General features: G+C 37.0%; 2 protein-coding genes across 2 annotated transcripts; one reads left to right on the top strand and one right to left on the bottom strand.

Annotated features, from left to right (window-relative positions):
* Window positions 1-2,801: 2,801 nt before the first annotated feature.
* On the top strand, window positions 2,802-5,466 carry LOC137810132 (zinc finger CCCH domain-containing protein 62). The gene is made up of 8 exons (XM_068611268.1): window positions 2,802-3,124; window positions 3,213-3,330; window positions 3,615-3,676; window positions 3,764-3,815; window positions 3,903-4,008; window positions 4,387-4,485; window positions 4,566-4,689; window positions 4,790-5,466. Exons 1-8 carry the CDS (start codon window positions 2,851-2,853, stop codon window positions 5,200-5,202), a joined length of 1,248 nt encoding a protein of 415 aa, XP_068467369.1. The 5' UTR covers window positions 2,802-2,850; the 3' UTR covers window positions 5,203-5,466.
* Window positions 5,467-12,114: 6,648 nt separating this feature from the next.
* On the bottom strand, window positions 12,115-13,777 carry LOC137810131 (uncharacterized). The gene is made up of 5 exons (XM_068611267.1): window positions 13,425-13,777; window positions 13,073-13,331; window positions 12,883-12,976; window positions 12,686-12,797; window positions 12,115-12,477 (listed from the first exon to the last, which is right to left on the bottom strand). Exons 1-5 carry the CDS (start codon window positions 13,565-13,567, stop codon window positions 12,279-12,281), a joined length of 807 nt encoding a protein of 268 aa, XP_068467368.1. The 5' UTR covers window positions 13,568-13,777; the 3' UTR covers window positions 12,115-12,278.
* Window positions 13,778-14,495: the final 718 nt, after the last annotated feature.

Raw genomic sequence — 14,495 nt, 5'->3', positions numbered from 1 at the left:
AAATTAGATCAAGCACTTTGATGGAAAGATTAAGGTACAAAGTACAAAATTCTGTTTTCGAACCCGGATTAGAACCAAGAAAACGATTTAAATTATTCCTCGATCGGTCGGTCGGTCTGCACTTTACTTCCTCTTCTCAGCTGAACTCTCACACTTGCTCTTTTACTTCTCCTCCTTGCTAGCTTTCGGACTCGGATGATACCTACAAAAGGTACTCCAACACTCAAGTTAGAGTTCAACACTTGTCACTCATATTTAAGATTAGATGATTGCGTACCTGAACCTTTGGTATCTGTACTAATTTATACAATTATTGTAGGTCCATTTTCATTAATGAGCCTAATAAAAAGAGATTAACAAACATTGGATCATTAATCACTCTCGTTGTCGTCATGTAGGTCAATTTGGATCGGATGTAGAGTCATAGTCTCGGTCGTGTAGTCCCTATCGGTACAAATTCGGTTATATCTATAATATTTTATTCTCTTATGTGTGTATATAAATCACTTCATGTATAAGAAATATATACTAGTATAGGGAGACTTTCTCTCCCAACTTACAGGGATCCACACATCATGAAATTCTATCATTATTAAATTAATTGCATATAATTGGGTACAATATTGTACAATATTACATACACTAATTACGTATAATTTGATAATTTATTATTTTTTTAATAAAAAACAAGGGCTTTACGAGTTTGGGGTGAAGGGGTAGTGTATTTTCGATACCTATGATCGAATACCCCATGGGTGACATGATTGAAATCAACCATCGTAAAAGAAATGGGCATCTTCATAATTAACATAATCACGGTACAACATAACATCGATATTAGCCTAATGACTCATGCTAATCTAGGTTCAATGTTAGAGGGTTACTACCCTATAAATATGTACTCCAACTAAGATAAATGTACGTATTCATTTGTATTTATTACTTTCAACCACTATATTTTGAATATTGATTTAAGCATAGTATCTTTTACACGTATATTGTCTTTCACCAAAATTGTAGACTAAAACTTAAGGGAGTTCAACACCAAAAATTCTTAAGAAGATCAAGATCTTTCGAATTCATACAAAACATATATTTTGAGAGAATATAACTTATAATCATAAAAAATCCAAATAGTTGCTTAAACCAAATGTACTTTAAAATTATAAATATATATTGTGCGGCTGCGAATGGAGTTGGACGATACCACTTTAGACACCGTCGTTAAAAACCTTACTCATTACAAATAATTTAATGGATTCATGTTGAATCTAGTTCCTATTGTCACTATTAAGTATAAACCATTTATTCGTATTTTTGCTATGAAAATGAAAATTGTTTTTCTATAGAACACGTGTTTATAATGATAATGTATATTTTTTGAAAATATCATTTCACTTATTTTTCTCAAAAATTCAAAATATATATTTTAAAATATATTAAGATTATTTTTTTAAAACTTAAAATAAAAAATCTGTCCTTGAAAAAGTTCGAAATTCGGCCAGTGTCGGGCCATTGATGAAAGACTGATTCTCCCTGCACCCGATCATTTGTGATTGGCACCCAATTGTAAACAAGAAAAGACTAAACTGCCCTTAATTAACATTGACATTTGGTTAGTGAGAGATCTGCACCCAACCTTTTCCTCTTCTTCATTTCTGCAGTGAACCTTACGACGCAGCCACCGTCGCAGGCAGCACCGTCGATGGAGCACCACCGTCGCAGGTAGAGCAGGACCTCTGAGGCAGCGAAACCCAGGAGCGAACGTCGGAGAAGGAAGCATCGTCGGAGAAGACAAAGTAAATGTTGCAGATCAATTTATTCAAAATTCATGTATGCCTGCGGATATATTCATCCGGAACTCATGTGTGCCTACCGGATATATTTATCCGAAATTCAACTTTGTATACCGGATATATTTATCCGAAATTGATGGTTTGAGTTACGGATATTTTTATCCATAATACATTGTTTGACCTGCGGATAGTTTTTTTCTGGAAGTTGGGACAAATGGAAACCTGCAGATGGTTTTGTCCGTAGTGAATACAATAGTTTCGGATGCCTACATCCATAATACAAAGTCCAGACTTTCGGAAGACGATATCTGGGATCGCATCAGTTTGAACGAAAACAAAGGGGTTGCATAAAGTTTGGAGTGATATGAAGAATATAGAAGCAGAAGGAACTGGCCAATAGTGTCAATGCAGTGTATAGTTTTAAGGAACACGGGGATAATGTTTTTGGGTTTTGGACTGTGTAGGCTACCAAAGGGGTTACATATTGTCCGACCACAACCACACTAAAAACACTTATTCTGCAATGAAGTTACCCTGCACCTCACCATTCAATGTTTTCAAAAGTGAAGAAGACAATTCCATGCATTCTGGATATTTTCATCTGTAGCACATTCCATGCCTTCCGGATATTTTTATCCATAACACATTCCATGCATTCCGAATATTTTTATCCGTAGCACATTCCATGCCTTCTGGATATTTTTATCCATAACACATTCCATGCATTCCGGATATTTTTATCCGTAGCACATTTCATGCATTCCGGATATTTTCATCCGTAGCACATTGCCTTCCGGATATTTTCATCCGTAGCACATTCACCATTCAATATTTTCAAAAGTAAAGAAGACAAGGGCATAATAGGATTTTTAAAAAAATGTCGGGTGCCAGTCACAATTGATCGGGTGCAGGAAGCAATTGCCTTGATGAAAACAATCACAATGGAGCCCAGGCCCAAAGGCCCAGTTCCGCGTTTTGTTTCTTTCGATTCATTTTTCGTACCTTTCTTTTTGTCCCAACTCCTACGGGCCAGTCCTGAACGCAGTTTCAGGAAATGGATCAGATGAGAGGCAAAACCATTGTCATGGTTTCCTCTTCTTCGGAAGAAGAAGAAGAAGGCGAAGCAAGCCATAGCGAAGAAAGCGATTGCGAAGATAGCGATTACGAAGATAGCGATTGCGAAGATAACGATTACGAAGATAGCGATTGCGAAGATAGCGATTGCGATTGCGAAGATAGCGATTGCGATGAAGCGTCCGAATCCGAATCCGATGACAATGACGTTGATGATTCCTCTCTCTCCGACAAAGTCGTCACCCTACTTCGAGGTTTTAATTTTACTAATGGTAACGAATTTATTAATGGCGTGTTTGATCAGTACCATTGAATTCTACGTTTTATGGTTGATTTTGCCAGAAGGAAAGGATATTGAATCTTTGAAACTAAAGAAATGCAAAGCGTATCTACGGAATCATGGCCTGAGGATCGCGGGAAATAGAGATGTTTGTGTTGCCAGGATAAGGGAGCATTGGAGGTAAGTGTTTCCAATTCGAGAAGCCTATTTGACTATTGAGTTAGAAGCAACTTCAAGACACGGAAGTTTTGTATGAAATTACAAACCTAATAATCGTTTGTGGTTGTCTTTATTTTCTTCTTGAGAGAAATTTTTTCGTGTCAATGAGTTTTGCTTGAGTTTGTTTCAACCGACGAAATTATTTTGCCATATCCAGTAATACAATGATTCTTTCTTTCTGGAGAAGATAAGGCTTTTTAGTTTTGGTTTTGAGTTGCTGTACTTAAAACATTTTAATATATCAGGTTAAAATATGGAAGTGGATACACGCTCTACCCACAATCATCCTTTACCATTAATTGTACTGGTAAATTATTTTTTACCTTTTTTTGCTATCATTTGCCTTACTTTTTATCGTTCTCTGAATAAATACTTGTTTTCTCGCTTTCCTCAGGTGATGTCTGCACGGGAGATGTTGTCATGTTCAGGCAGAAGGTTTATGAAAAGTAATTAGTTTTTCTGGTTATTTTTAATCAATGATTTTTTCCTATCCCTGAATTGTTCCTTTACAACTTAGTTATACGTTTTGCCAGGTTTAGTAAGGTGACTAGGCATGGAAAAATTCTAGGAAACAGAACTGTTGCTGGCAGGGTTGTGAAGGAGAGCTATGGTGCAGCTAAACAACAGCATACCTTCACTGTGAGTCTAAGTTTTGCTGCAATTAGTTGGATGCATGAAAAAGAGTTCTGTATTACACTTTGGTCTTTTATATGGACACCCGTTACTGGATGATATATGCTCTTGTAAAACGGAGCAGTGCTATGGCTATCTTGGTTAGTAAAGTAAAGTTCTGGTTTCTCTCTCAAATTTTGTCTTGAGAATTTCACTTTGCTTTTATATTTAATCTTGTATTAGTGTTGGTACAATTGTTTTATAAGGTCAATAGCCATTTTCTTGTATGGAGAAAGGTAAATAAAAAATAACATAATTGGTTTTTTAGTTGCATGTTATACCTAACAAAATTACTAGCCACTCTTCAAATTAATAAAATTCAAATTCTTCATCTATGTCTTGCAGGTGGAGGTGTTCTGGAGTACCGGGGTTAGGAAATTGCCTCCACTTTCCCCTTTGCTCGTAAAGGGACGGAATCTCTACAAACAGAAAACTTACAGACAGGTATCAGTGTGTGCAAGCCTTTATCAATGTTATCTCTTCCAAGTTACAGTTTGTTACTTTCATTATCCTTCATGGTATAGAGATGGAAAAATGAAGCTGATAGAATCGAAGTACTTAATGAGAAGCACAAACGCGGTGCAGCAGCGAGATCTAAGAGAGCATTGAAGAACAAAAAGAGAAGCTGTTTTGCGAATGAATCCAAAGGTAATTTTGAATTTCAGCAGACGAGTTTGTTGCACTATCCTATAGTTTTTCACAGTATTGGTGGTTACTTGTCATCCAATCCAACTCTTGCAATTATTAGATTCAAAACGGCCGCATGAAATCCACAATAAAAAACGGTCAAAATCAGGAAGATCCTGCGTAGACAAGGTCAGGCACCAAGATGGCTTCAGAAAAGCAAATAACTTTCAACCTCGAAAGGCCACTTCATCAACTCAAGAAACACGGAAGGAGAATGCATCATCAAGAGCGTTCAGATATACTTGGGGAAGTCATCATTCTGATGAATTTGACCGTTACCAAGTTCCAGTTTATCCATTATATGATAGTTATCCACAAAGTGCATACCGTTATCATGTAAATTTTCAAAGCAGGAACGTGCCAAGCGAATTCTTTTATCACAACAGAGGTCTAATTCCACCTTCCCGGCCTCGTGTTGGTGAATTCACAACTAGATCGCAACACCTGGTATTCAACGATAATCGTCATGCCTAGACAAACCTATACGACTTCGAATTGAAGAATTATGGAGGGAGAAAGTACGGTATATGATGTGATCTATTTTTCATTTGGAAGACTCAGACTTAAACCAGTTTGATTTTGCCTGTTAACAGTGGCATGGTCTGAAACGTGGGGTTTGCGTTAGGATTTTTAGGATGTACAGATACTTCATCATAGTTGCTGAACTGATATATTCTCTTAAAACTTCCATCCATATAATTCAAATATCAATCAACAAAACTGGATTCATTTGGCAAATAGGTAGGTGCGTAAGTTTGATTCTTGGTTGCGTGAAAAATATTCATATTTTTCATATTTATACAAAACAAGAAAGTAATGTTATTAAGTAATTTATTTTTAAGTTCTAAACATTGATAAAAATAAGATGTGACGTAACTTATTCTCTGTACTAAAACATGTTTTAGTGATTGTTTAAAAGTAAAAATGTGAAGGGTGTTTTGAGTCAGTTATGTAAATGAGAATGAAAAATTGAAGTTATGAAAGTATTCTTGGACAGGCCTATTAGCTTTCTGGAACCTTTCATTGTATCCACGGGTGGCCAAACATGGACTCTTTCTTCCTACACCTCCATACCTTCTTTTCCTACACCTCCCTCCATACCTTCTTGTGCCACCCCCGTACTAAATACCTTCTTGTGCCACCCCCGTACTAAATACCTTCTTGTGCCACCCCCATACTAAATGTGAAAATACCATTCTATCCTTTTTTTTCCACCCACCTCCATACCTTCTTGTGCCACCCTCATACTAAATGTGAAAATACTATTTTATCCTTTTTTTTTCCACCTTTGGATTTGAAATAATAAGCCTATGGATTATGTAATCCATATATATTATGGATTACATAATCCGGAAGTCAATTTCATATTTAGAAAAGACTTCCAGATTATGTAATCCAGAAGCTAATAACACATCTGAAAAAAAAATTTCGGATTACATAATCCGGAAGCTAATCTTATGTATAGAAAAGACTTTCAGATTATGTAATCCAGAAGCTAATCACAAAAAGACTTTCGGATTATATAATTCGGAAGCTAATTCTGGAGACTTTTAGATTATGTAATCCGAAATATTGAGAAGGGTATTTTTGGAATATGAAAAACTTATGGGGTGGCACAAAAAGGTATGGAGGTGCAGGAAGAAGCAGCCCAAACATGACTATCAACTCAAATTCAAAAAAAAAGGTAAAAGTTCCACTACGATTAAGATATATGTATCCAATGAAATGAACAGAATTACATTTCCTAAAAAAATCAATCAATTATTTTCATCTACAATAGAGTGTCTTTGATAAAATAATCAGTTTTTTATAATAAACTTATTTTCGTTTTAACTCTTCTTAAAAAAGTTAAATATTAAGCAATAGAGTTGTTAGTTTGTTAATAGAGCTGTTAGTTTGTTTTAGTGGGTCTTTCTCTCTTGTATATATTAGGTTTTATCTCCTCTTTGTAAATATCTTTTTCATTCAATAATCTTCTTCAATCTTCTCTTTATGAGCACTCATTCTCTTATCCTTACATGGTATCAAGAGCATTGATTTTTTTTTCCTTTACCTCTCTTTTTCTTCCTCTGTTTTTGTCCTCATCACCATGTCCGTAACATCTCCTTCCGCTGCCTCTTCTCAAACCACCATGTCTCCTTCTTCTTCTTCCTCCACACAATTGCATACCTTTCCGGTTCCTCTCTTCTTAAAACTCGACGATGATAACTATCTCATATGGAAACAACAAATTCTTGCTCATGTAAGTGGTCTTCAGCTTTTTCATTTTCTTGACGGATCTGCTCCTCCTCCACCGCGTTTTCTCACCACCGACGATGCTACCGCCAAAAAGGTTAATCCCGCGTTTCTGGTTCATCACCAACAAGACCATCTTCTGGTTGCGTGGCTTCTTGGCTCCATGACCACACCGATCCTGACCAAAATGGTAGGGTTATGCTCCGCATCAGAAATTTGGGGGAAATTACAGGTTTATTATGCATCTCAGACCCGTGCTAAAATTGTCAAATTAAAGACGCAATTGAAGGCTCCCAAGCGTGACCGATCCATCTCTACATATCTTCTTGACATCAAGAAGATTGTAGATACCCTTGCTGCTACTGGCTCCTCTCTCACTAATGAAGAACATCTTGAAGCCATTTTTTACGGTTTATCCGAGGAGTATGAATCCTTCATCACCGCGGTCACTTCTCGTCTTGATCCCTACACGGTGGAAGATATTGAAGCTTTGTTGATGGCTCATGAAGAACGCCTTGAACGGTATAAAACTCAAGATCACATTTTGCCTCAAGCTCATCTTGCGACTACTCGGTCTTCATCCAACCCTATTTCTAGACCCATGAATGGGTTCCATTTTTCTCAGAATCGTGGTTCACGTCCACCGTTCAGACACAACAACAATAAACGTTTTAATGGTCCTCGTCCTCCTCTCAAGAATTCTTGGACTGCTACTTCCATGCCCAATTCGTCTTCCTCTGCTCGCGTTCAGTGCCAACTATGTCAGAAGTTTGGCCATACGGCTCTGGAGTGTTGGCATCGGTTTGACACTAATCTTTCTTCCCATATTAGTGCTAATTCTTCTCAATTTTATTCTTCAGATAATGACTCTGGTGAGCCATCTTTGTTGGGTACTCCCTCTACCCTTAGTGACCCTCTTTGGTACCCGGACAGTGGTGCTACACATCATATAACCCATGACAGTAATATTTTCTCTTCCAAAACTCCTTACACTGGATCTGAAATGGTTCAACTAGGTAATGGCACAGGTATGCATATAAATCACATTGGCTCTGCAAAATTTACTAATCCTACCACTATGACCACATTACGCTTACATAATTTGCTGCATGTACCTTCTATAAATAAGAATCTCATGAGTGTCTCTCAATTTGCAAAAGATAATAATGTCTATTTTGAGTTTTATCCTAACCACTGTTTTGTTAAAAATCAGGACACCAAGGAAATAATCCTCCAAGGAAAAGTTAAAGATGGCTTATATGTGTTTCCCACAATGCAATGTTCTCTCAAACCCTCTGTTTCCAGTACCACTTTCAATCCTGCATCTTCTACTTTTCAGTTGTGGCACTCTAGGCTAGGACATGCTTCCTCTAGAATTGTTCATAATGTGATGAAAATATGTAATGTTACTGGCCACAAACGTGATTTCTTTTGTCAAACATGTGCTATAGCTAAATCTCATCAGCTTCCTTTTACTGATTCTCTTACTGTTTACACTATACCGCTCCAATTGGTTTTTATTGACATTTGGGGACCTTCTCCTGTTTCCTCTTCTAATGGATCCAAATATTATATTGCCTTTCTTGATGCTTTTTCACGTTATACATGGCTTTATCTTTTGCACTCAAAATCCCAAGTTATGAATGTCTTTATTCAATTTAAGTTGTATGTTGAAACTCAAACTGGTCACATTTTAAAATCAATTCAGACTGATAATGCAAAAGAATTCTTATCTCTTAAAACTTACCTTGCATCTCATGGTATTCATCATCGTCTCATTTGTCCACACACACATGAACAAAATGGCTCAATTGAGCGCAAACACAGACATGTTGTTGACATGGGTCTTTCTTTACTTGCTGGTTCATCTTTGCCACTCAAATTTTGGGGAGAATCTTTCTCTTCTGCTGTTCACATTATTAACAATTTACCTACACCTGTTTTACTCAATAAAAGCCCTTATGAAACGCTGTTTTTACAGAAACCAGATTACACTTTTTTAAAGGTTTTTGGTTGTGCTTGCTATCCGCTTTTAAGACCATATAATCAGCATAAGTTTGATTTTCGCTCTTCTTTGTGTTTGTTCTTAGGTTATAGTACTCGTAACAAAGGCTATATTTGTTTACAACCTTCTGGAAAACTTATTTTATCTCGTCATGTGCTTTTTAATGAGTACTTGTTTCCTTATTCTTTATCTGATAATCCGTTTCTTCCTCCTATTTCTCCTTCTGCTTCTTCTCCTCATGTTTCCTTCACTAATCCTTTAACTGTTGTTTCCCTTTCTCCTTCTGTAACTGACATTTCATCTGTTGCTCATGATAATGTTACTAGTACTACTCTTGATAATCTTTCTGCTAGTACTTCACCTGTTTCTGCTAGTACTTCACCCGTTTCTGCTAGTTCTTCACCTTTTTCTGCAGGCACTGTCCCTTCTTCATCTGCACCACCTCCTACTAGTACTAATATGCATCCGATGACAACTCGTGCTAAGGCTGGCATCTACAAACCCAAAGTTCTTTCCACCTCAACTACTCAATCGGATCTTGAACCAACCACATACAAACAAGCAATGCAACAACCTCCATGGTTACATGCCATGAAAGTAGAGTATGCAGCCCTTCTTGACAACAAAACCTGGACGCTTACTCCCTTACCTGCTGGAGCAAATCTTATTGGTTGTAAGTGGGTTTTTAAACGTAAGTTTAATGCTGATGGTACCCTACAAAGGCATAAAGCAAGACTGGTTGCCAAGGGTTTTCATCAAACTGAAGGGTTTGATTTCACTGAAACATTCAGTCCTGTTGTCAAGCCAACTACTATAAGAGTTGTTCTCACTATGGCTTTGTCTGCACGCTGGCCTATACACCAACTTGATATAAATAATGCTTTCTTGAATGGAGATCTTGCTGAAGATGTCTACATGCAACAACCTCCCGGTTTCTCCTCCCCTGACTCCACTCTTGTTTGCAAGCTTCATAAGGCGATTTATGGCTTAAAACAAGCCCCACGGTCTTGGTTTCTTAAACTCTCACACACTCTTATTAGTTTGGGTTTTCATTCCTCTAAAAGTGATTCTTCTCTTTTTCTTCGTTTTACACCTAATGGAACTCTCATTATTCTTATTTATGTTGATGATATCATAGTTACTGGCACCTCATCTAATTTAATTGACTGTTTCATTGCACAGTTAAGTGACAACTTTGCTTTGAAAGATCTAGGCAAACTTCACTATTTTCTGGGTATTGAGGTAGCTTGGCTTGCTGATGGATCTCTCCATTTGTCTCAAACAAAATACATACGAGATCTTCTCCAACGTGCTGCAATGCTGGACGCCAACCCACAACCTACACCAATGGTGTCCACTTCACGGTTAACCATTGATGGCTCTGTAGCGGTTGAAAATCCAACTCTGTATCGTTCCATTGTCGGAGCTCTTCAGTATATCACTCTAACTCGTCCTGAACTTTCTTTTTCAGTTAACAAAGTCTGTCAATTTATGCACTCTCCTCGCCTCCACCATTGGAAAGCTGTCAAGAGGATTCTTCGCTATCTTGCGGGCACCTTACATCATGGTCTTCTTCTTCGTCCCATCACTGACTTCTCCATCATCGCCTTTAGTGACTCTGATTGGGGCTCTGATCTCGATGACAGGAAGTCAACATCAGGTTACTGTATTTATATTGGTCACAATCTGGTTTCGTGGTTGTCTCGAAAACAAAAGGTTGTCTCTAGAAGTAGCACTGAAGCAGAATACAGAAGTGTTGCAGCTGCTCTTGCTGATATCACTTGGCTTCAGTCCTTATTCACTGAGCTTCGCCTTCCAGATTCCACACCACAAATATATTGTGACAATGCTGGAGATGTTCTCCTTGCCTCTAATCCAGTTCTCCATTCTAAAACGAAGCACTTTGAGCTTGATCTCTTTTTTGTGCGTGATCGTGTTCAACAACAACGCCTCTCTGTTGTTCATCTTCCTTCTCAATATCAGATTGCTGATTTGCTGACAAAACCAGTATCTGGTGCTATGTTTCTGAAATTCAGAAATAAACTCATGGTTGAACCTATTTCCACCATAAGTTTAAGGGGGGATATTAAGCAATAGAGTTGTTAGTTTGTTAATAGAGCTGTTAGTTTGTTAATAGAGCTGTTAGTTTGTTTTAGTGGGTCTTTCTCTCTTGTATATATTAGGTTTTATCTCCTCTTTGTAAATATCTTTTTCATTCAATAATCTTCTTCAATCTTCTCTTTATGAGCACTCATTCTCTTATCCTTACATTAAATAAAATTATCCATCTTTGATATTACATAAATATATTTTATTTGAGTATTTTTAATTATATATATTGATTTCCTTTATTTACTTTCATATATTCCTTTTTTAAATTGCTAAACACAGCAATCATGATATAGGGTGTGGTGGTTATGTCCTTCACGTCATCTAATTGATGAAGTAGTAGTTATGCCTTACAAATGCCAGCTGGCGGTGCATGCTATGCAACATTTATGACGCTGTCACCGTTCCACTGTCACCGCTCCACTGTCACGTCTCTCTCTCCCTCTCTTTTCTCCAACAAACATATTTTTCCATTTTTATGCCACTCAACAATATATTTCTTTTTTCTATCCATTTTAAGAATCAATAATCATTTTTCTAAATCTAATTTCAACCATTTCTATACATAATTTACGTTAACCTTGTCTTGATAGGGGAATCTAAGAGGCTAATTATTCTTTTTGGAGTTCTTAATGTTAAGCTAAAGAAAAACTATACTGTCACACCCACCCCAAAAAATTACACCCTTTTAATAACTATTTTAATAACATAATAATATATGTTGGTATTTTAAGTCAAAAAATAAAATAAATTTAATTAAAATATTAATATTTTAGATTGTATAGTGAATGCATTTTACTTCTTTAATTGTGAATAGAGTTTATGTGTGGTAGGAAAGAACACGAAGCGGTGCTTCTATCCATGCACCCTTTTCCAATGCTGGGCCCATACCATGCTCCACCACTTCTGCTGCAACTGGATCCATTATTATCGACCCTTTTCTCGATATAATCATTGGGTTCGACAGCACCAAAATCATTTGTATATCTAAATCTTAATTTCTTCCTTCTTTAATTACATATCTCACCATACAAATATAACAGTAATGATTACCTGATGATCATTATAATCAAAGTTTAGTACAGTGCCAAAAGCAAAAAGCTTCTCTTATTAGAGCTACAAAGAAATATCATATACGTTCTCCTAAAGAACAATTAGGAGAAAATGAAACATTAAAAATGGGAAATTGGTCCTTAATAATTCATTGTACAACAGAGGAAGAAGCTTGGAAGAATGTAGCAGTGTTGGAACGCAGGTCCATTTCTTGGGTCCAAGCGGTTCGGTCCTGAATGTGCAAGTGCCAAAATGTTTGAGCCACGGCATCTGGGTCCACTGTGCCCTCATCCTCTCTACTGCTTATGCTTTCATCCCCAACTGAACCTGATTTTCTCCGACAATAACTATACATGCACGACCAAAACATGCGATTAATTATAAACCTAATACAAACTCTGTAGCATTATTCATCGATTCAATATATATTCATGCATAGATATGTTTCCTTTTTGGGGCGGAGGGATGTTATATGTTGACGCATGCATGCATAAAGATGGGAAAAGCAGGAGTTGAATATGGGAATATATTGACCGATGAAGAACAAAAACGAACCTGGGTGGGGCAACAACACCGTCAATGATTACATGTGCTATGTGCACTCCCTGAGGTTGAAATTCCCTCGCCAAGCATTGTGCTAGTGCTCTCAACGCGAACTTCCCACAGCCTGTCCCAACATTATATTCATTCATTCAATTTATCAAAACAACTGGATTTGGTGCTAACAATCAAATTCATGCTTGTTCATTTACATATTTGGGAGTATCCAGCTATGGCATTTACTGAGGCAGAACGCCCACTGAAAAGGATCGTGCCCTTCCCTCTTTCCACCATTCCCTTCAACACCTGATTCATTCGTTCCACCGCCTCAAAAATCTTAAACACCACTGGTATATAGGACAAACCTAGCTAATTTGTCAGGGCCAAGGAAGAGAAGAGAACCTGTTGAGCGCAGTGGAAGGCACCGACGGCGGAAACCGCCACTGAATTTTGGAAAGTGTCGAGATGGATGTGATGGAAGGAGACGGGGTGGGGAGAGAGGGGTTGGTAGTTAGCATTATAGACAAGAACCTCCACGAATCCGAGGGAGTGAACTCCTTCGAATGCATCCCTCACGCTCTTGGAGTCGGAACAATCTATACGTATGGCAAACACCTGTGCTTTCTCTTCCCTCGCTATTTCTTCCGCCACTCTCGACAATCTACCTGTAAATATACATCATCATCATCACCATACTATTTATACATGATACCAGAGTTTATATATATGGAATATTAATAATAATAATATGAACGAGCCTAGATCGCGAGCGAGAATGGCAACAGTGTAGCCATGGTGAGCGAAGTTGCGGGCGATGGAACGACCCAGCTTGGGACCCACACCGACTATAGCAGCAATGCCTCGGGAGGAGGTAGAGTTTGCGGTGCTTCTTATCATCTTCAACCAACTATATGCTAAGTTTTGTTAATGAAAGGAAGAGTTAGAATATTTGTTTTTGAGTTTGTTGTTTAAGCTTTAAGGAAGATATATATGGATGTCTTTATCCTGAAAAGGAAGATGGAGAAGAAGAGTGGGGGGTTTGTCATTTTCAGGAGGTTACGTAACATTCCTTTATTAGTATGAAATGTGAAGGGTGTGGAGAATTCCATTAGTGGAAAGAAAAAGAAGAGAGAGTGTACTTTAATAATGGATATGGCCCAAACTATAATTGTAGCTGGAAGGACAGAGAGACATGGGGCCTTCTAACACATGCCTCTCTCACTCACAATATGCTTTCTTTTGTTAGATCCACATCCACTTCATCACTTATCCCCATACTTTCAAAACTTCAAATATATAATTTTACAATTTTTCTATAAGTAATACACCACCTAAATCCATAACATAGTGAAAAATAACTGTGTTTTTAACTTAATTTATTATAGTTTTATATGTGAGATTTTACTTAATATATGGAATTTTTTCTTTACTGTCTGTTAATTATATACCTATTACATTTAATACATATTCATTTTTTAATTATAATTTTTAAATCTATGAATACGTGAAAGTTGTTTATTTTTTAATAAATTCTTTTACAGTTATTCTATCACTCACAAACTTGCATAAACATTTATCACGCATTCATTCTAACACACCGAAATAACCTCACTTTTTCCACATCATATCCTCAGACATTCACTCCCTCAAATCCTCAAACATCATATCTCTCAATCCAAACATACTCTAAAGCTACTTAATTGGAATACACAAAATCATACTATATATTTTGTAACTACTTTTTCATATACATTTTTTTCTCTTTTAAATTCGATTAACTTCCTAAATAAAAAAATTACCAAATATAAAATTATAAAAATCAATA

This window comes from Phaseolus vulgaris, chromosome 2 (assembly GCF_000499845.2).
Source record: "Phaseolus vulgaris cultivar G19833 chromosome 2, P. vulgaris v2.0, whole genome shotgun sequence".
Taxonomy (NCBI): domain Eukaryota; kingdom Viridiplantae; phylum Streptophyta; class Magnoliopsida; order Fabales; family Fabaceae; genus Phaseolus; species Phaseolus vulgaris.
The sequence above is the reverse complement of the archived record's forward strand: the minus strand, read 5'-3'. Positions and strand labels throughout refer to the sequence as shown.

Excerpts from the sequence above, each read along its gene's own strand:
- LOC137810132 (XM_068611268.1), top strand. The coding sequence starts at position 2,851 with ATGGATCAGATGAGAGGCAAAACCATTGTCATGGTTTCCTCTTCTTCG. Across the intron at positions 4,009-4,386 it reads AACAACAGCATACCTTCACT|GTGGAGGTGTTCTGGAGTAC; the intron begins GTGAGTCTAAGT and ends TATGTCTTGCAG. Across the intron at positions 4,486-4,565 it reads AACAGAAAACTTACAGACAG|AGATGGAAAAATGAAGCTGA; the intron begins GTATCAGTGTGT and ends TTCATGGTATAG.
- LOC137810131 (XM_068611267.1), bottom strand. The coding sequence starts at position 13,567 with ATGATAAGAAGCACCGCAAACTCTACCTCCTCCCGAGGCATTGCTGCT. Across the intron at positions 13,332-13,424 it reads CTCGCTCGCGATCTAGGCTC|ATTGTCGAGAGTGGCGGAAG; the intron begins GTTCATATTATT and ends ATTTACAGGTAG. Across the intron at positions 12,798-12,882 it reads AGCTGGATACTCCCAAATAT|GCTGTGGGAAGTTCGCGTTG; the intron begins GTAAATGAACAA and ends ATGTTGGGACAG.